At 41.1% G+C, this 22,133-nt stretch overlaps 1 protein-coding gene across 1 annotated transcript in view; it reads right to left on the bottom strand.

Moving 5' to 3' along the window:
- Positions 1-22,133, bottom strand: part of IQGAP1 (IQ motif containing GTPase activating protein 1) — a 68,138-nt gene that overhangs the window by 44,074 nt on the left and 1,931 nt on the right. The window contains exon 2 of the mRNA XM_063345388.1: positions 21,851-21,950. Coding sequence (XP_063201458.1) covers positions 21,851-21,950 — 100 coding nt within the window. The remainder of the gene's footprint in view (positions 1-21,850; positions 21,951-22,133) is intronic.

The following is a 22,133-nucleotide window of genomic DNA, read 5'->3' as shown; positions in this document are numbered from 1 at the left end:
CCATGACTTAGCTGGTACTGCTCTAGACATAGTGGCCAACTTGTCTTTTTAACTAAGTTAAGCTTTCCTCTTGAGTATAGGCTTGTCTCATAAGTATTTCTTTACTCTTATTAAGTATTCGCTAGTTATTTCATGACTTTGTACCACTTATTCAAGCTCTTTTAGCTGATCTCATAGAGAGGCCCTACAATATTGTCATCAAGTCTACATTCCTGACCTATATGTTTTCTCCCACCCTACTTCACATTCCAAAACAAGGGGGGAAAAAAACCTGGAACAGGCATTCCTCTCCCCGTAACAACTGCTTTTCCCCTATCTTGTTTCCTTCCATCTCTTTTAATGGCATGACAGATCCTCATGACAAAAACAAAGATTACAACAGCAAATTAATTTGAAAAGTCCCTGTTCTCTAAACAGAGGCGCACCTTGATGTTTCTTCTGTACAGAGCTACCAGAGGCTGTATGCTGCCCCTGGTTGTTCTTTCTCCGAAAAAGGGAGCTGCACTGCCACGGGCCGCTTTCTAAAGCATCTTCCTTAGATCACGCCTCACTTCCAGCTAAACTCTAAAGCTCTTACAGGACGTATGAGCCTTGGATCACTAAAGATCACAGAAACGTGGCTTTCAAGACAGCAGTGGCCCAGAACAGCAGTAGGCCGTATTATAAAACACGGCTAACAGCATAACACACGCAAGGTTAACAATTTGGCTCAGGGGGATGACGACTCCGCATTACTGGGACTGATCTTAAAAGATAGGCAAGTAGAGGATCCTGCTTGAACCCAAATAACAGAATTTTAATATTCTAAAGGCTGTTTCAGATGCATACATAACTGCAAACCATTTAGCTCCATATTAAATCCAGGCAAAATAACAGGAAAACACGGTACTGGATGCAAGTGATAACAAGAGTAAATGAGTAACTGTAGTAAATTAACACAATTTCACAGAAATCAGTCCTATAAAACACAACTAGGAAAATTATGCTACTCTGTTGACCAAGTAAAACTGCACACATTTCACATCTGCAAGGTGAGAAGCTTCACGTCTCATAATATTTTTATTAAAATCAAGCACTGCACATACATACAAAAACTAGCTCATAGATACTAAGAACTAGCAGACATCTCCAAGCAGTGTCTTCATAGGGATTCACTGAACGGTCCTGTTCCTAACGCATTTTGGCTTAGATGCATGCTATGCCTCCCTCTTTCAGTTTTCCAAGAAGTAAACACAAAAATTGAGGCTGACAAAATTAGAGAATTAGAGAATAACACCAGTATTAGCATAACTGTAACCTATAATTAACACACAGGTGGTCCCAGCTTGGGTAAGAGCAGGACTGTTCAAATAACCTAGGCTTTAGACATGGTTAAATATCAGGTCATCGATCTAGCCTACCGACAGACTGAAGACTGTATCCTAAAAGACAACTGTGACACTAAAAATGTGTAACGAGTACAGCAGCCATAACGAATTCAAAGTTTAAAGCTGTAAGACCTAATGTTATTGTGAGGTGTATAAAAAGGGGAACACTGAAGATGGGCATACTATTCTTCTGTATATGACACTGATGAGACTAACCTTGTCACTGTGGCCTGCATTTTTTCAAACTGAAGAGCAAAAATAAGACAGGAATGAAGTTTTTAATTAGCTAAGATAATGCTTCATAGCGAGAAGCCTGAACAATGCAGTACATTCATTGCTGAAACACAGTCTGAGAAGCAGCTGGTGCTCTGACAGTCCTTTAGTAGCGGACTGAAATCAGAACACTGAAACTGTAGTCACCGACATGAGCCTGCTCCACCTTTTCTGATAAACAGCACCAAACCTAAGGCAGGAGCATATGGACTACACATGAATCAGCTTCTGAACCACCAATTTTCAGCCCAGCATACAAGGCTCAATGGAAAAAGCTAAAAATTATTTAACCTGCAGTATCTGAGAAGACGACAGAATAAATGACAGTTCTTTCTGACCATAACGATTCCTTTAGAGTAATTTAGAAAAGAAATATTATAAACATAAAGTTTAATTTGCATTTTGGGGGTATTTTTGCACAGTTTACTCTTGATCTCAAATACAGAACATTGTAGCAGTACACAACAGAGATGAGATGCGTTCAAATTGACCATGGTCAGTTTTTCATCTCTTCTGAGAATGCAATAAACTGCTTTTCTAATTATAGAAGACAGGTAGTTGTTAGTGAAAATGAGAAATCTCACAGGCTGCAATATTTTAACTGTCGAAGGAAAGATAACTTTGACTAGGGCAGATATGCAGTCTTAGACACTCTTCTGAATTGTCCTGCCTGTATTCAGTTTCAACTATCTCTGAGGTTTGCTTTTTTTAACCTACCACAGAGCTAGTCTGTTACTTTACCAAAGCTCCTCCATTTTCATGTCTGTTAGCATAACCAGAATGCCTGCTAAAACATGTATTTCATCTGAACATACATCTTCACTACTTAAACTCAAGGGGACAGCCAGCATGATTTCACCAAAGGCAAGTCCTGTCTGACTAACCTCGTGGCCTTCTATGATGGAGTAACTATATTAGCAGACAAGGGAAGAGCTAAGGATATCATCTATTTGGACTTCTGTAAGGCCTTTGACACAGTCCCCCACAACATCTTTCTCTCTGAATTGGAGAGGTATGGATTTGATGGGTGGATCAGGAATTGGTTGGATGGTAGTGGTCAACAGCGCAACATAGAGATGGAGATCGGTGACAAGTGGCGTCCCTCAGGGGTCCATATCGGGACCAGCGCTGTTCAATATCTTCATCAACAACATAGACAGTGGGATCAAGGGCACCCTCAGCAAGTTTGCGCACAACACCAAACTGAGCGATGCAGTTGACATGTCTGAGGGACGTGATGCCATCCAGAGGGACATGGACAGACTCAAGAAGTGGGCCCATGTGAACCTCATGAGGTTCAACACGGCCAAGTGCAGGGTCCTGCACCTGGGTCGGGTAAACCATTGGTATACTTTGTGCTTTGTTGTTTGCTCTAATTCTATATTTGCTTAAAGGTACAATTCAAACGCATCTATTTAGCTCAGGTGCCACTAGTCTTCAGATGGCCTTTTCTATTAACGCAGGTTAAAATCAGCTGTAGCGACTCCAATGCCTATACCCAAGAGCATCTAAAAACTGACTGTAGCGCAAATACAGCATAAAGTCCCCAAATTTTTAATTCATCCCTCTTGCACTTCTGTTTGAGGTTTTTTTTAAAGATCTAATCCCCGATGCTGTTTTCCTATTTGTGGATTCTGCAGCTGACAGTTACGCTTACAGCCTCACTGTTGAGAGAATACTCACGATTCAATAGAGGTTTTACAAACAGCTTGATTTCATCGCTGTTTCTTTGGCTATTCAGATTGTTTTCAGTATCTGCACCCTTTTCTGGATAACACAGAAAAACATTAAGTAATTTCAAAAGAAGCAGCCCACTAACATTCCTCAGCTGCTCATCAAAAAGTACCTACAATCAGCCGCTATTACCATCCTCAAATGACAGTTCTACTGATTGTGCCATCTGAATGCAAACGAACCACTCCATTTTAAGACCTATCCCCTTTGCCCAGGAAAGCATTTTCTTCACACTTGGGCTTCTCTACAGCTCCAAGCAGCAGAGGTGACACCTTTGAAAAGAAGGTACCAAGAAACTTTTCAATGAAGTTGCCGCAGTAACTAATCACAGAAACAGGTCACAGCATGGTGGAAGTTTCAGGAGCGACTGGAAGGAGGGGGAAGAGAAAAGGGAAACCACACATTTCTCAGCATAGTTCCTTACGCTCACAAAAATCAACAGCAAGAAACAGTTTTATGTTCCTGCTGACAGCCCTCCCACAACAGGGAGTGGTTTTCTGCAGGAAACGGGCAACACCCCAGATTCTTCCAGCTTCTGCTGGCTTCTCCTTCTCCAGACGTCTCACTCGCTTCTGGTCTTTTCCAACCCTCCAAACTAGAATAATTTCCTAATTAACGTCTCACAAAACTCTTCAAAAAATGTACAACATGACAATCGCAGCCTCTGCTCTGAATGTCCAGATTATAAAGGCTCTGTGTGCAGAAACTTTCCATCAGGAAACAAGTAGCTGTTTGGAATGGCTGAGACAAGCTTTATGCAAAAATGACTCAGCCCTGGCACTACTGAAGGAAGCACAACTTGAAATGGTGCACCGCAACACTACATGGCGGGTGCAGAAAAACTCCCCCCAGCCCCAAAAAGAGTGGATACTCTGCAGAAATCAAGTAGCGTATTTCCATATTCTGGAGAAGCACGGTATTTGGAAAGCTATATAAAAATGACATTCCCAAGCCTCAAGTCTCACACACTCTTTGTGGGTTCTAGTTGCTTTCCTAAAAAGCTGCACGAGGTCAGAGGACTGATTTCTGTGCCCTTTGATAGCACCTGACTAACTGGAAATGATGATTAGTCACACTGCTTAGTTTATTCACAGAATCACAGAACAGCCCAAGTTGGAAAGGACCTCGAACGATCATCTGGTCCAACTTCTCATGGGAAGGGAAGCCTAGATGAGGTTATCTAGCACCCTGTCCAGACACATCTTGAAAACCTCCAGTGATGGGGACTCTACCACACCCCTGAGGAGGTTGCTACAGTGGTCGATTGTTCTCACTGCAAAAAACTTCTTTCTTGTGTCAAGATGAAACCTCTCCTGGTGCACCTTGCACCCACTGCCCCTCATCCTTTCCATGTGGCTCCTTCTGAAGGGAGAGCCTCTGTCCTCTTTTAGCCACCCTTTAAGTACTGGAAAACTGTGATGAGGTCCCCCCAAGCCTTCTCTTCTCCAAGGTGAAAAGACCTAACTCCCTCAGTGTTTCCTCACAGGGCAGATTCTCCGTCAGTTTGATCATCTTCGTGGCCTCGCTCAGAACCCTCTATTCACATGTAAGAAAGTCACCAGTTAGCCACCAAACACCAGATGATGCACAGCCACGTTCTCTCCCATCTTGTCTTTGAGCTCCTTGCCACCTAACTCGGGAAAACAATAGGAAGACTGTTTACGCAAAGCCTGTGAGGTACAGAAAACAAATACAACCCGAAGGACATGTTAAGAGAGTAAGGAATTGAGTCAAAGTACAAGTTACGGAAAGCAAACCAGTTCAACAAGTTTTGACAGGAGTTCAGGATTCAACGTGAACAGCTTACAAATTTTATGCAGTAAAGGGATGGGAGGGAGTACAGAAGGCATCAACTCAGGACACACAGAAGTCATAGATGGTGGGGTCTACAAGTCAGAAGAGTTCCAAATAAGATATATATCAAAATACCCCATATTAGAGAAGTTTTCACAAGGCAAAGGATGCTCAGTCCCTCTTGTCCAAGTGAAAACAGTATTAATAACCTCAGCAAGTCTCATGGACCTTACATTTAGTACTTCAGATATGATGCACTTACACAGAAGGTAACAATTTTGAAGTGGAAAAAGTATATATAGGAAGTTGCTTATTTGAGCCTAGTATAGCCCAGAAAGCATTAGCTTTCCTGCAAGCTCTTCAACAGTTTCCTACAGTAAGAGAATTAGTACCGCACTTTCCTTTCTAATGTGGCATAAATAGTGTGTTTTGTGAGTTAGACTGTTGTATTTCCTCAGGTTAATTTTATAAATAGGAATGCAAACGCTCTCCTAAAGAGATTAAAAATCAAGCTGGTTGCCACAGCTTCTTGAACGAAACGTTCTCAAAGAAGCCTCTACTGCAGATGAAGAATTGTGGATCACAGGCAGTTAAACTGGGAAAGCACTGTAAATCCTGAATGAGACACCATTACACTGCGGAGTGCAGCCTGAGCCCAAGAAAAGGGGGGCTTGTAACCTAAAGCAGGACAAGGAGCCTGGAAAAGCAACAAGGAGTAGTGTTTACCAGGAAGAAAAGGTTTCTGTGAACACCTGGCCAACTTCTGTACACGAGCTACAAAAAGAAGCCCTGCAAGCTACTATTTTCCTGGGGGTTTGATACTTTCAAAAAAATCAGTTCTTCATGAGCTTTTAAGTTTTAGAAAAATGCAGATAGCAACTGAATGAGTGATAGAGAACACATGACATAAGTTTAAAAATTCTGGGCCATTATCCAAAAGATACCATATAGCAAGTCACACACTGTCATTCAAATCGTGCTCTTCCCCTACCACACATGGCTGCATTTCCTGTGCGGCTTCAACCCAACCTTCACTGAATCTCTGAGGCTGGAAGGGACCTCTTGAGATCTGCCCACACAAGCCACCCGTTTCCCCATTCCTCCCAAGAGGGGCAAGAGCTCTCTGTAGCGTCAGCTTGCATGCCTTTGATCGTTACAACCATAGACTCCGGAGAGGATGCAGAGCTCTCAAACCCTGGAAGAGTCCAAATGCTATCAGTGGGGTTCATAATACCCTCCCAAGCACCTTATTGGGGCAACAAAACAACACACCCACTTTTTTCAACCTAGGAAGACCTGAAATGAAAGTAGAAGGGACATGCGACAGAAGGACATAGAGGCGGTGAATTCTGTTTAAGCACCTCCATAAAGTAAGATTAATAGCCCATAATTAAAACATAAGCTGTCTCAATGTACTCATACCTGTTTCGACAGGTTCCTAAGTGGGTGTTAATATAACTACAGAACTAGGGCAATTTACATACAATAACGCTCCTGTTTGGTGCGGCATTGCTTAACCATTTGCTAGGCCAGAGGGCAAAGCTATGTTTTCAGAAAGCATTACCCAGTACCTTTTACATTTAAAAGCTCACATACTTATATTAAAATTAACACCTGTCATCCTTAAAAGGCAGAAATAAATGCAGAATTTCCAGATCAACAAGAGGAAAGCATTTCTCAAGTCTCACCGGGCTTGAGTGAGGGGAGGTGGGACACAGACCTGACTGGGCAGCAACCTCTACTCCCTTTAGACATTAGAATAGTGTGTCATCAATAAACTTCCCACAGAAACCTTGAATTCTTTTTTGCTACGTTGGCAGTTCCCACTATGCTCCCTCCCTCTCACCAGCACAGAAAAAGGCAGTTTTTAACCCAGAATTAGTTCTCCAATCAAATGTTGTCACATGACTGTGTTGGTAATGTCAGACTCTCCAATTTTAATGAAGCTAGCTCAAATTATAGTAGTAATTGCACCTTTCTAATCAGTCAGTCCTACTGCTACAAAACGCAGATCCCCCTCCTAGAAAAAGATCCTTCAATATCTACACGCAGCTACTACCATCAGCTGCAATTTAGAGCCAAGCCTTCCTTGAGAAGGCGTGAGAGTAAAAACGTAACATCACGTATTGTCAGGTCGCCAGTCTCTCAAAGTCTTCAAACTTTTAAGGAAACATTGCTCCATTAGCAAGGATTGGTAAAAATTAACATCAGTCATCTCAACTACCAACTCTTTTAGTCTCCCCCAATACAGCTCTATCAAGGATTTTGACAAGTTACGCAAAGGTGTCATTTTTCAATGGTATCTGAGGCCAATTTTAACCAGAACTGGAGTGTAGACACAGCAGAAACTTAACATTCATCACACAGCACACATTTTGCTCTTACACTTGCAAAAATGTCAAAAGTCTGGCTAACCCTGAGACAACGGGAAAAAAATGGGGAAAAGAAAGAAAAAGTCACTCTCTTCCTCTCAGACTGATTATAGATAAGCCTGAAGAAGAAGAACTAGCAACCCACCTCTCCAGAAATTGTTGCAAGAATACCCAATTTAATAAATAAAAATAGTAGAGCAGACAATAAAAAAAATGGACAAAAACTGTAAGGAGCACTACTCATTTCATGATAGGTCTACCACGCAGTATGTTCCAGCACAAAAAGAAAACAGAACATGGTACAGAAAATACAGAAGGCATTAACATTCAAAAAAGGGATCTTTATCAACCAAAGAGGAAAGCTCACTTCTTGGTTATCGCTAAGTAGTAGTAATTTCAAGGTAAAATTAATTATTTGCAGAGGCCAGAATTAACTTTTTCTAACCTTCAGCTGGCCTAGAATTTCAAGACAATGGTTCTTCCTTTCGTACACAGACATAGCCAGTGACATTTTTCAACTCTGAGACCAGACTGTGGCCCAGCACAACATCTGGGTCTGCACCTGGTGGTCACTTCCACTGTGCTGGCCTCAAGAACAAAGCTTCAGTACTTCTAGCCATTAAGAACTCTTAAGAGAAGTACGTAACATAACACACAGAATCACAGAATGGTTAGAGCTGGAAGGGACCGTAAAGATCATGCTTTATTTCCTCCTGAAGGAGGTCTAGAGGTAGACTGGAGGGGCGAAGAGCTTGATTCTCTTTCCATGCACATATGATATTATCCCCAGTCTTTGTAACACTGTCTGCATACTATACCAATATATTTTAATGAGCAAAATAAGCCTGCCTAAGCCTGTGCTGTACTAACAGTTAAGACTGTCTTATACACAGACTGTTTTACACATCTCCTTCTCATAACCATGAAAGAGGCAGGCTGTTTGCCCAAAATCAAGTTCTTCGAACACATCTTCAAGATGTGATCTTCGTGTGCACACTCACAGTGTGGGTACAAATTCTTGAAATGAGGTGACCTTTTTGCGCTTTCAAAGTAATCCTGTGGGTATTCACCGATTGCCTGTTGCTATATCCATATACAGACAAAAAGTGCATCTTAGAATCAGTTTCTTCAAATCGCACAATACTGAAAATTAAATGGAAACGGTGTAATTTGAATGGAAGTTCTGAAAATACCATGAAGAACTTAAGACTTATTTCCAGTTGCTTCCCCTTTTGAGTGTTCTCACCCTAACGTTTAAAATGTAGGCAACTCCAAGCAGCACCGTTCAGCCTACACAGGAATCTGGAGAGGTACCTGGATACTGTTGGAAGAGTGACTGAAGAGCTATGGTTAGAACTTGGAAGCTGTGCAAAAGCCACATGCAGTGCTTACCGAAACTGCTGACAAAGCTTCAAAGATGTCTCTCAAAACCACCAAAGTCATTTGTACTCTCAGAAGGTATTCACAGCACAATGAATACTGGCGCTCTTGTAGAATATTCTTCAGAATCCAATGCTGAGTGCAACAAACACCCATGCGTCAACATAAACCATACAGGTGCCCTCTGCTATGGAAACAGAGAGGCAAGAGATCACACTGGAGACCTTCAGCCTGTTGAAGACTAAGCATTCATGGTGTCCAAGACTATGAACTGATTTATAAATATCCTGAATGCATATAGTTCAAGAAAGAGGGATTAACAGTATGCTATGCTAAAAAATACAGTTCAAAGATTCTAAGTGCTGAGAGCCTTACAACCGATGCCACTGTTGAAGTGATGTCCTGTGACCTCAGAGAGAGGCTCCTCTCTTGAGTCACCATCCCTGGAGGTATTTAAAGGACGGGTAGATATAGTGCTTCGAGACATGGTTTAGTGATGGTTTTTGTTAGTGTTAGGTTGATGGTTGGACTAGATGATCTGAAAGGTCGTTTCCAACCAAGGCAATTCTATGATTCCTACTCCAAATGTGCCCAGCACTCAGTCATCTAAGGGACTGCCAACACGTTCCCTAAGGAAATAACCATCTTGATTTTAAGCAGAGGCAAGGCACTAGGAAGGGCACGGAATGGTGACACACAAACACCAGGATCCTTTCACCTAATGCTGCACGTCAGGCTGGGATTCTACACGAGCTCTTGCAAGAGCAGGCCTTCGACTGATGGTTAAATGAGCTAATCCTAGAGCATCAAGGCTGAGATCGTGGGGATATTGTTACCTCACAAGGAACTAACACAGTTCTTTAAACACAATCATCTAGAGAGAGACTGGGAAGTCCATCCCTCAAACTATTACATGTCTTAAAATAAACCCCTGTAATTCCAAGCTCTACATTGGATCTACAGCACTGCATTCTCCCACTTCGCTTATAAGAAATATTTTTGCTTACTGCACTTGAAGGAGAAGGTTCCTGCAAGGGTTTATTGCTTACATCTCCAAACTAGCTAGTAAAGATGACCAAAGTTTGACTTCATTCAAACAGCATAGCTACCACCATGTAACAAACAGGCTTCACTGTTGGCTCCCTGCTCTTCTCTCGCACTGAAATACACCAGACAGGCAGCCAAAATGCAAGGCAGTCAGGTGGCATACCCAAGCACATGCTGCAAATTAACATTTTCCTGCCCATAGAGAACTTCAGGGGTTGGGGGGTGGTTCTCTTTAGGATTTTATTTTTTGCCCCCAGTCACACCACATTCCCAAATGCACAACAGAAGTTACAAAATAGAGGTGAAAGCACATCAACCAAATGCCAGAAAGGGGTGGGGACACATACCTTTAGAAAATTCAGGCCTCCCAAACTGCTATAGGATCAACTGCATTTCCCCATGGCAACCACTCCATGCTGTCTGCCTGCACTCGATGACTATTCTGCCTGGCAATCTGGTGAGCACACTTGCTGACAATGCCTTCCAGCTACCTCAACCATATTTAATCCAGGAACTTATCACCAAGGAAAGACACCTATCACCAGATGACAAGAGCAGCCCCTTTGCCTGCTCATGGTGTCAGACCAAAACTTCCCGCCCCACGTAGCACAATACTGGCCTTTGTCAGAGACAGGGTAAGACAGATGCAAATAAACGTAGCCTTTTATTAAACTAGGTAATTGATGGTTCAATTAAATATGCTGTATCTTTTCATACTTTCCTAAATTATTGTACATAGCATGTGTTTAATTGATAAAACTTTTCATTTCAACAGAAGTTTATGAATGTCACATTTGTGAGTTTATTTGATGTGCAAAAATGTATTTGGGAATCACAGAACTACCGAAAAAAATAGATTATGCTGTCACAGCATGCATTGCTGATGTACAGGCATTTTTAATTTTTCAAAGGAGTGCCTGGAGAAAGACTGAAAAAGTTTCTCTCTTCTCCTTTCAGTAGCTTAGAGGCCAAGTGAAAGGCAAGATAAAAGTTTTGGCCACAAGAAAATAAATGGAAAGTTTGCACCTGATCTAACAAAACCAAAATGAAAAATAGACCGCAGCAGCAAAGACCCAACCATGTTCATATGCTTCAGGTTTTGGCATTCAATTAGCTAGTTTCACAATTCCTGGATATCTACATTTTAAAAAACAAGGACCTGTAACATAACATACCTGTCCCTGTGTTGAAAAGGACTTTTATTTTAGTGGAGAGTAGTTTGTTTCAAAGGATTTCTGACATGCAGTAAGTGATATCATCTTCCTCAAGCAATAGAGGTTGCGATAACATCTTATTCATGCAGCTGCTGTAACAGGAAAATTTGGCAAGAATCTGGTAGGTGGTAGAAAAGCTGCAAGGAGAAGAGGGCAGAACTCTCTGTCAAAATGAGTTTCAGTGATCACAGTGTAACTGCCTATCAGAAGCCGGATCGAGGCGGTGAACGCTGCTAACCAGCCACTCAATCCATACTACAAAAAGGACAAATTACATCACGCAAAGACTTTCAGAATACCAAGCATTCCACTCAGAACAACAAAACCTCAAGAAAGAAATGCCGTCTCCCTTCCCCTAACTCCCCACCAGGTTTGCTCACCCTCAGGTCAATCTTTGCGTAACATCATTGGCTTTCCCCACCTCGTCTGGCGTCCTGCACTGGCACATAGAATTTCAAACATTTCCTCCTTTTCCCTGACAACTCATCCTACAGAAACAAGGCTCACAAAAGTGGACTGAGGGACACCAGCACATTCCAGACAGCAGGTGTCCAAGCTAAAGGAAGGCACCAACAATACTTATTTAGAATTCCACTCTTCAAAGAACATATACAAATCCAGTGGCGGGTGGGGAAGGCAAATTGGCTTCCGCAGTGGTGCGACAATCCTGGGAAACGAGGTCATCATCAAGAGATGCAGTGTTCAAGATCAGCCCCTTAAAGTCTTCCAAAGCAGGTAAATTTGAAATCACACCTGTAAACACACAGGGCTTTGCTCAAATCAGTATGACATCGTCAGGTACCTTTACAACTAGTAAAATTACACCAGGAATTACCACAAAATAATCAGAATTGTAATTTGAAATATTTTATTGAGCACATCTGTTTCCTAAAGCACATGACCATTGGTTTATAATTCTCTAGTTCTCTATCAAAAGCAGCATTCTTAATTTCAATTTCAACTCAAGTAGTTTTGAGAAATCTAACAAGCTGAAATAGAAATTTAATTCTTTGTCACCTGCCTGAGAAAAGAAAAAACTCTTGCGTTCAGCTGAGGTCTAAAGCCAGTGTCTATTGAACCTGTAAGGTGGCAGACAAGTAGGAAACGCAGTTACACCCTTGTACCACCAACCTAGCAAATTACACCAGACCTTATAGAAGGGGGAAGATGACTGTATTTGACATAAAAACTGAAAACAAAACATGTTTCACTCGGTCTCATACTCACAAGCACCAGAAAGCATTTGGTGCCAAGTAAGTCTGTCCAGCAATTGGGCAACCAGGAGAAGGATGTTCAAGCTATCCACCCAGCAGTGGGCGATTACACCTGGCCCAACAACAAGTGGTAGGAAGTCCAGGATCTGTTGCCCTGACATGGAGGGCAAAGGACACCAGTTCTCAAGTTCTTCTTACATCTCCTGGACTCTTCCTTGGTTGGCAACCACATGCAGATTTTGCAGGTTACAGGCAGGCCTTCTCATATCCTTTTGTAGCTGACAGCGATGACTACCTCTGTCCTGTGCCACCGCCTCGACTCATTGGGTTCGTTTACTGTGCTCTGCCTCCAAAGGGTGTCTCGTGAAACTGAATGCAAACATGCTGGGGTCTCGGTGACCAGCTGCTAATTTGGGCATTTTTAAACACACGGCATTCCAACAGCCCCCACATCTAGATGCTTTCATGCACACCCATTTAGCCCTTCTACTGCAATTCCCTACAGGTGTGCCAAGGAAAACATGCATGGCCGCAGCAGAGCGGAAGGGCAGTGCATTTGGTTGGTTGGTTGGTTGGTTGTTTTTTCCCCCCCAATAGCGTCTGCATAAGCCATCTGAAAGAATGTATGAAGCTATGGCTTAAAAGCTTTTGCACTGCTCACTACTGCCAACACACCACAGGTATGGCATTTTTTGGACAAATCATACTGTTCATTTTCTTGACAGAAGAAGGATCTCGTACTCCAGCAGATCACTGCCTCTACATATGAATCTCAAACGTTTTTAGTTCAGTCACAATTGCAGACTTGGCACACATTCTCACAGAGAATCGGAAGAGAAAACGTGCAGAGAGCCTCAGCTCTTCGTTCAGTTCACTGGAGCAAGGGCATTAGACAGCCATGCAAAAATACCAAACAAAAACCACTCTCTAAAATAACTCATTCTATCAACTATGAATAAATCAAGGAATCACCTGAGAAGATAAAAGAAGATCTCTCAGGGAGGTATAACAACAAAGTAAAATAAATTTATCATACCAGGAGTGTTCTCTTCTAGAGAAATAGGTGGAAATGTAAATGCATTTCAGTACAGTTTGTGCAGGAAAAGACACAGCTTCTCAAATGAAGAGCTAGGAAAACAAGTGCTGCCCACATCTAAGTCACAGTTAACATTCTTATTATCCACAGAGACACTTTCAGTTCAAAGATACCAAAAAGCAAACGATTAGCAGGTAACGTAGGCCAGATTTTTCCCCAGTGATTGATGTACCCTCCCTGGCAACAAGCAGCTGAACCAAAGACCATATTAATATTCTGGCACTGAAATCCACTTTTTTCTCCCCTATAAAAGTAAATATGAGGTTCCTCTTTGTTCCATTTCAAACACTGCCAACAACTGGCAAAAATTACTTTAGCTGCTCTTGCTCATGGGTATCTTATAACGTTTGCCATGTTTGCCAAAAAGATTAGTCCTGAAGAGCTTTCAGATAGGTACCAAGCACATAGTGATGAGGAACTTAATTATCACATATGCAAAAATCTTTCTGAACCATTCTGTTGCCAAAGCTGATTGCCTTGATCACGTATCTTCCAAACATTTAAGCCTATTTACTTTCTAATGGTATAGCATGACTGAAGTTATAACCCAAAACTAAGTTGATTTCTTGCAAATAAAGGTTATAAGCAGCACTCCACAGTACCTAATAGTCAAGAACTGTTATGTGACAACTACTCGCGTTGGTTATTTTGGGCTGCTCTCCTCCTGCATTACACACAATATGCCTTCAGAAACCGCCATCCAAACAGCAAAACCCTGGTCTCTGGATTGAATTCTGTGCAAACAGCTGCTTCTCTCCTCCTGGCCTGCCTTTCATTACTATTTCCAGCGAGTCACAAAAAAAGTATTCAGAGTGAGGCAAAGATGATGGTACTCCACCACTGTCCTCCTCCCCCCACCTCTCTCCACCCACTTCTCAGAAAAATATAACTCTGAATGTGCGTTCCAAGACACTTCCAGTCCAGACAGCCATTCCCTGCCAGCTGCATGAGGTCATCAATGAAACAGCAAAGGAACTGTAGAGAAATGTCTCCCCAAGTCCAGACAGGAGCTGATAAGAAGCCCCAGATGAAGCAGTAAGAGTTAAACAGCAGATACTTCAGCTTACAACTATTGATAATAAAACATTATCTATGAATATTCAGGGATTACAATCTAACACGGGACTTGCATCATATCTCACAGAAGCAGAAAACACCAAGAAAAAAAAGAAAACCCCACATATAGGAAAAAAAATACAAAACAAAAAAACAACCGACCCAAAAAGTACCTGACTCAATTTACAAGTCGGAATAAAATGGAAACACAAAGAAATAAAGAAAAAAGTCTTGACTAGACTGGAGTAAAAAGAGGACCCCTGTTTATGCTACATGAGAGTAAGTTCTACCACATCATTAGTGACTTTCTGACCCACTCACCTGATCTAGAGGGGTCAATTTTGATGGGAATTATAGAAGTCACTTTCAGCCAAATGCCAGTTCCTGTAGTTCTGTGACTTCCATTATACATGAAGATATCAGGACTCCTCACATACAAATATATCTACAAATACATCCAATTATGAATGAGCTTGTTTCTCTCTTGACTCCACAACTGCAAAATTCCGGTCATACCGCAATATTACAAATGGCTTAAAAAAAAAAAAGAAAAGAAAAAAGGCCTCATTCTGAAGTTAGAAAATAAAAACAAAAGGTCTCCAAAAAGGAGTTACACGTTTGAAATAAAACATGGGCAAACCAGACAGACATCATTCAGAAGTCTCAAATTGCCTCTCATCTAAGTCTGAAGACCTTCTCAATGAGAGGAACACTTTCTTAGGTTCTACCTTACAGCCTACTGATGAAATTACTGCAGATGTTTTCTAAACATAACTAATTCCATCTTTAGATCTTTTCCAGCATACAATACTGACCAGCAGTTATTAAAGAGGGGACCATTATGATGTGATGGATTAAGTATAGACCCAGGCTGACCTGCATACGGCAAAACAGCTTTCAAACAATCCTCACCTTTCTTTTTATTTGAGGGACTGCAGAGTTACATTATGATTCTTGCTGTCTTGAGATTTACAATAAAACAAGGCAAAAAAAAAATTAAGGTCTTCAGCTGCAGCTCTGGTTCACGCCACCAGGACTGTGGCACTCCGGGCTGTATTATTACCACTTCATCCTCAGAAACCTCCAAGAGGTCGTGCGCTAACTCTACAGCTTCAAAACCCACGAGAAGCATGCCTGTATCTAATTTGCAGATCCATTTAAGCGGGATTTAAATAAGATATTCTGTACGCGACTTGCTTATCTGAGGCACACTGAGACCTGTACAAAAGTGAGAGAGAGCGCCTAATCCTGCTTTTCTTAAACTACCTTACTGGTACCTAGTTCTCTATCACAGCCCTGTTCTTAACAGAGGCTCATAAGACACATATTTTAAATAAACTACCTCGATTTTTCCAAATTCACATTAATAAGAGAATGGAACCAGTGCAATTTATTGCCTTTCTGAAAAATCTCTGATTTGCAATGAAGAAGCCTCTTGAGACTAATTCTGTGTAAAAGAGCCACTATCACATTTCCTTCGCAAGCAGATTTAAGAAGATAAAGGGTACTATTTAAATATTTTATCTTCAAACAAGAGCTCCTTCAACAACGGGTATCTACACCTTTACAGACACTGATGAACCACCTTTACAAAGTTACTCACAGATTAAGCTTTACAGAGCTTCCTATCTAGCACTAACTCTACAGAGGACACCACTTTCTGGACAGATTGAACACATCTAATTCTTCCTCTTCATTCTTCTGGGCACCCTACACCTCTGAAGAAAGAAAACTGTTTATGCAGATGTTGGATAACTATGCCAAATTCCAAGACACAATGATATCCATCCAAACATTTTCAAACTAGAAGTGGGAAACCCAAAAAGATGAAGAACAGATTTTTTTCCTTAAACTTTAGATTTGTTTTAGGAAACAAAATTTAACTGGTCACCTGGCAGACAATTTAGGTTTATTTTTTGCTTAATGACATAGACAAGTCATCCGAGGGGAAAAAAAATTGCTACCCACTTTAAAGAGAGAAAACATGTGTGAGGGAGAGGGCAAGGTAATTCTTGCAGAAAAGCGATTGATGGGCCAGACCCTTTCAGGCTTTACCACATAGGCACAAAATATTAATTTCTCTCAATGGTATCATCAGTTTACACTAAGCCATCTTCCAGTCTATCAGAAAGAAGGGGATCACCACAAGATCACAGACAGTACACTTCAATCCTGAACAGATTAAATCAGCAATAAAGAGCAAGCAGCATCCTTTTCTTGCTCAATAGGGAACATCATCTACAAGAAACCCCAAAAAGGAGAAAAAAGCCACATGGTCAGATTCCATCCTGATGCACACAAGAAGAAACACACTGCTCAGGCACAATGGAAATTATACAATTATTGGAAGCCACATAATCTGGGCACTAAAATGCTTACACCATGCTAGAGCATAACCCAGAATGAAAATACTTCCAACTATCCCAGGGGAAAAGCATGGTACCATCACCCAGCAAGCCAGATAAGGAAACCAGAGAGCCAACGACATTCTATTTCCAACCTGGAGAAACTAAAATATTCCACAGTGAAAGACAAAGCTTGAAAAAAAAAAAAAAAAAAACAAACCTTTGCCAAATTGGTAAGCGCTAATTTCATCATAAAAATGCCACAATACCCCAACTAGTAACCCAGATAGGAAAAAAGGCTATTACACAATACAGATGGAGAATATTATAGTGGGCCTGCCTGATTTCTAGGTAAGGACCACAAAAATAATTTCTCTCTGTTACTTCTGTTCCAGATAACTATACCCTTACCTTCCTGTGAGCACAAGCTGCCATGTCTCAACAGAACAGAGTACTACTTACAGTTTTATCTGCACTGCCACAGCTTTTCTGTATAGACTACTGTGATTTGGAGACAGAAAAAAAAAAAAAACCAAACCACAAGCAACAAAACACAAAACTTGAGTATTAAACAACACTTGTTCATGTAAGTCATTTTTATTCAAGAAAGAGGTATCTGGTCCTCTGGAACCATAGTACAGGAATCCCTCTATTCACAATCTTCATTTTAGCTCCAATTGTCATTTCAATGTCTTCCATGATCTTGAGCAACTCAGTTGCATACTCTGCCTCCCTTTCTCTAACTTAGCAAGAATAATGCCTGTTTCACAAGACGGTTGTACATTAGTGGTTGAAATCAAAAACTGCTAAATAACAATAGAACAACAGTGACAGCTCAAGAAAAAATAAAACAGGCTGGAATACCATTAAATACATAGAAGTTATTGATATTCCTTTGATAATGCCTCTGATGTATGCTCCTTAGCAGACAAGTACTCCAAACAACTTAGTGAAATACTCAAAGCTACTGCGCATGTGCTGTTACATTACACAGTTCAGAAATCCAGGCTTTTCTGGATTTTTCATTTCAGTAGGAAACTAGGTGTTAGACAATTTTCATCTTACCTTCTTCTTTTAACGTTTATGGGGAAAAAGAAAAAAAAAACACAACACCAAACTTCTGCTTCTAGATTCTGTATTTTTTTCTTCGTTAAAGGGATAGCAAGCCTCTGACAATGCTGATGCAATGCCAATCAGCACGCTATTATTCACATCACACTTCAGGGGCCTTTATGTTATAGGAAAACTGAATATAAACTACAGCGTCTGAATGTGATGTTATAATGCAATATGATAGTAAGATTAATGAGGGAAGAAGGGGGGGGGCACTAAGAATTGCTCTTCAGCCACCTCCCACCCTGTCTCAGCCACCACCAACTTTACCACATTCACCTTTTCAGCTTCTGAACGTGTGATGCAGGGCACAACAGATACCTTCCTCTGCTATTAGGTCCTCCTCTTCTCCTTACACCTACAACTTTCAATCTGAAAATCTCTCGCTATGAAAAAAGACTGTAAACACTCCTACCCATACCCATAGCTCTGAGGCACTGTAATCAACAGCACAAGCAAAATGCTGCAGTACCCAATTCACACCCCTTGTCTCAGTTGCATTACTGGCAAAGAAGTCAAATACAAAAACACTCAGACCGAGGACATTAATTTCAAACATAATGATCTCTTACAGTTATGGTTTAATTGTTTTAGTTAAACAAACTCCTTTCCAACAATGCAGCCAAGAGCCCTCTTTTAGGCTGTATTAGTAGTAATAAAAAAAATATCAAAGTACAATTACAAAAAGACTGCTCGGTGAGGAAAAAAAAATATTCTTGGGAGTAGACCATGAACTCAAGCCTTTCTGCTCTCACTTGTGTATCTGAATTATTAAACTAAGGAGTCTGCACCCCTCCTTCTGGTCATTTAATCATTAACTGTTATGCAAAGTGGTATGGCTTCAGCTATAAGAGTCAGGAATTCCCACTCCCATATGCACCAAGAGTCTGTAGGCCACTAAGAAAACATGGGTTGAGGGTTGGAAAAGGGGCATCTGAAGCTCTCCAAGCAGACCTTCCACTTAACGAGTAAGTGCGCTGACTGCCGAGGCAGAGGAAGGCTCCGTCTCCACTACTTGCATTTTGAGCAACACAGTTGTCACTTCATTCCTCACAAAACATACTGGAAACCACTAGGCATTATTTGAAACATCTGAAGGCTCGTCCTGTGATAAAACAGTGAAAAAACCTTGTTTCTGACAAGGTGTGGCAAAATCAAATGCCCAGCTGCTCAGACTTATCAATACCAAGGCAATACTCGGAAGGAGAGGTAAGATGGCCAAGGAACCTTAGAGTCAAAGATGATTTATCTAAAGAGTAAGTCCCCACGATTAAGAGCTTAATGACAGTTTAAGTAAAGCTGTTGCTCTGTTAGGTATTTTTGCCCGATTCTTTTTTTTTTGCAAATCTGGACACAGAATTGAACAGAGAACAAGCACCTCAGAGAGCATTTACTCTGAGGTCAATGACAGAAAGAGTCCACAAGTGGTGGATCCGGGGGTCTTTCAAGCACGGAGAGTGACTACAGCACAACTCATCTCTCCCTGTCATCCAGCGTTTGATCCTAAAGGTTTTGGATTCCAAGGGAAGGAGTTATTTTGACGTATAGTCAGATCTTTCTTACTACTTCAAACCTCATCCAAATCCGTAAGTACAGAAAATTATTATCTGCCAGTAACTAAGCAGCCTCTGTGAATCTATAGTGGTGACGATTGTTATGAAGTACCCAAAAACTACAGCATAAACCAAGTGCTCCTTGCCCCTTTAAAAATATACTTTACATTCTTGGTAAGGCAGTGTAAACTATTAAAATCCTGGAATTAAGTCCTTCTTTATACTCTGCCAGCAGTGAACTTCTACAAACTCGGCATTTCCTCACCAATAAAATCACTACAGTGGTATATAGAATCAGAGAATCAATAGTTTGGGGTTGGAAAGGGCCTTTAAAAGCCATCTATTCCAGCTCCCCTGCCACAAGCAGGGACATCTTCAACCAGACCAGGCTGCTCAGAGCCCCATCCAGCCTGACCTGGAATGTTTCCAGGGATGGGGCATCCACCACCTCTCTGGGCAACCTGGGCCAGTACTTCACCACCCTCGCTGTAGAAAATTTCTTCCTTGTATGTAGTCTAAAACCACCTGAAGCGGGACTGCTGCTTGGAAGAACAACTGTCCAGTGAGGAGAATAAAATGAGTGACAAAAAGCAAAAGGAATAGATACACATCTAAGCCCTTGGCTTTCAAACACAGGTCACTGATAAAAGGAGAAGGAAAACCAACAGGTTAACACCTAAATGTCTGTATTGCAGGGGAGGACTTACACAGATTTATCCAAAATTCATCACCCAGCCAATGGAAGAGAAAGGTTTCTGGCTCGTAATTCGTATCATCTTTTGAAGGACAAAGGCAGACTGAAGTATTCAGTGAGCCATGACAAAACACACTGTTGACCATTTAGAATATGTTTTTACGCACACTCCGTACTTTGCTGCTGCTCCAGAAATTATTTTCTGGCATGTACATTGCCTACTTTGCCTAGATCTTTGTGGGAACAAGGAAAGTCTAAACTCACAATCCGTTTCCTGACTAACTGCAAAACACTCACAATCCATTTCCTAATTACAAAATGCAAACTGAAACACTAGCCTTTCAAAAGTGCTGGGGGCAGGGGGAGTCACCAATACAAACACTACCTCATCTCTTTTTCTTTAATCTTGTTCTTGAAAACCTGTCTTTGGTCTCAATCCCAGCTTCAAAAAACATTTTAAATTAAAGTAAAAAATTCAATTTATACAAAGGCGTGAAAAGACCCAACTGTCACGAAGGGAAGCAACAGACAAATTGGTCTGTTTCATTCCTATTCTCCACATACAGCATATAGGATTGAATGTTTGCAAAAAGATTAAAAAAAAATACCAACAGTAAGACTCCATGCATTCATTTTTAATACAGGTTCTTTTACCTTTAACAGCAGATACATAGCGTGCAGTGTGTTCTGATCACACTTTCACCAATTGTCTGAATGAAGAAATACAGAATGCTTACGTGGAGATGACACAAAGGCTACACACGTGCTTTAGAACAGGAGTAAGATCAGAATTATTTCAACATATTAAAGATCAGGAAAAATCAAATTTGGCAGGATAAAGTGAAAGGTAACACACTCAGGAAAACACGATAGGGTGTATAAACACATGATGAGGAACAAATTTCAGCAGCACATCTTCAAGAAAAAGGGTGGCAACTCAGCAGAACTCTACTACATCATACCATTATGAAAATGTAGATACCATGCCATAATGTACAACAGTAGCGTATCTGTCAGGCTACACAAAATAATCCTTGTGCTCTTATAAGTATGCGTGTTAACACTCCTGATGGAAGACTTCTGGTCTGGCAGTGCGCTTCCAGAAAGACATGGTGGAGAGAACTCAGAACAATCCAGGGAAAAGTACTACAGATCTATTAAATGGGACCCACAGAAAAACACGCACAAATTTGGTTTTCAGTCTAAGAGGAGATACATGAGAGGGAAATACACTGTTACAATTTAAATTTGTAAAAGGTTGCAGTGAAGCAGAAGAGAATAACTTGTTCTTCATGTCCATTGACAAGTAGTGAGGTAATATTGCACCAAGACATCTACAAGTTAGGTAACAGGGAGAACCCATCCTGTGCTAGGAATACTGCAGCACTAGAGCTACGGAGCCCTCGTCACAAGAAGTCTTGAAGAATGTGTTAGATAAGCACATCAGGGGTCAGTTGTTTTGGTTTTTTGTTTGTTTGTTTTAAAATGAATTTATATAACCACTAAGAAACACAGGTAAGTGCATCCAAATTATTCCCTTTACCAAATATCACAAGTTCTTTTAAAGCACCAGCAGTTTCAAAACCACATGTTCTTACCTCTTTGCTTCCTCCAGATGACAAAGGTACTCATAGGCTACATTCTGGCGTCGTCTTTCATCCATTTCTTCTGCTGTTAATCTCTCATTATCCAAGACAGCTGCAAATAGCCAAACACATTCTCAGATTGTTGAAGATTAAACGTAAATGAACAGGCACACCAAAAAATCAGATCCAACCTTTCCCACAGGTTTTATCTGAAGAAAAGAAAGGACCAAATATATCTGTTCTTTACAAGCAACAGAGGAGACCCTGTTTCCTCATCCTTCCTTGTCACGTAAAC

Source organism: Chroicocephalus ridibundus, chromosome 9 (assembly GCF_963924245.1).
Source record: "Chroicocephalus ridibundus chromosome 9, bChrRid1.1, whole genome shotgun sequence".
NCBI classification, from domain to species: Eukaryota; Metazoa; Chordata; class Aves; order Charadriiformes; family Laridae; genus Chroicocephalus; species Chroicocephalus ridibundus.
This window is presented reverse-complemented; position numbering and strand designations above follow the sequence as displayed.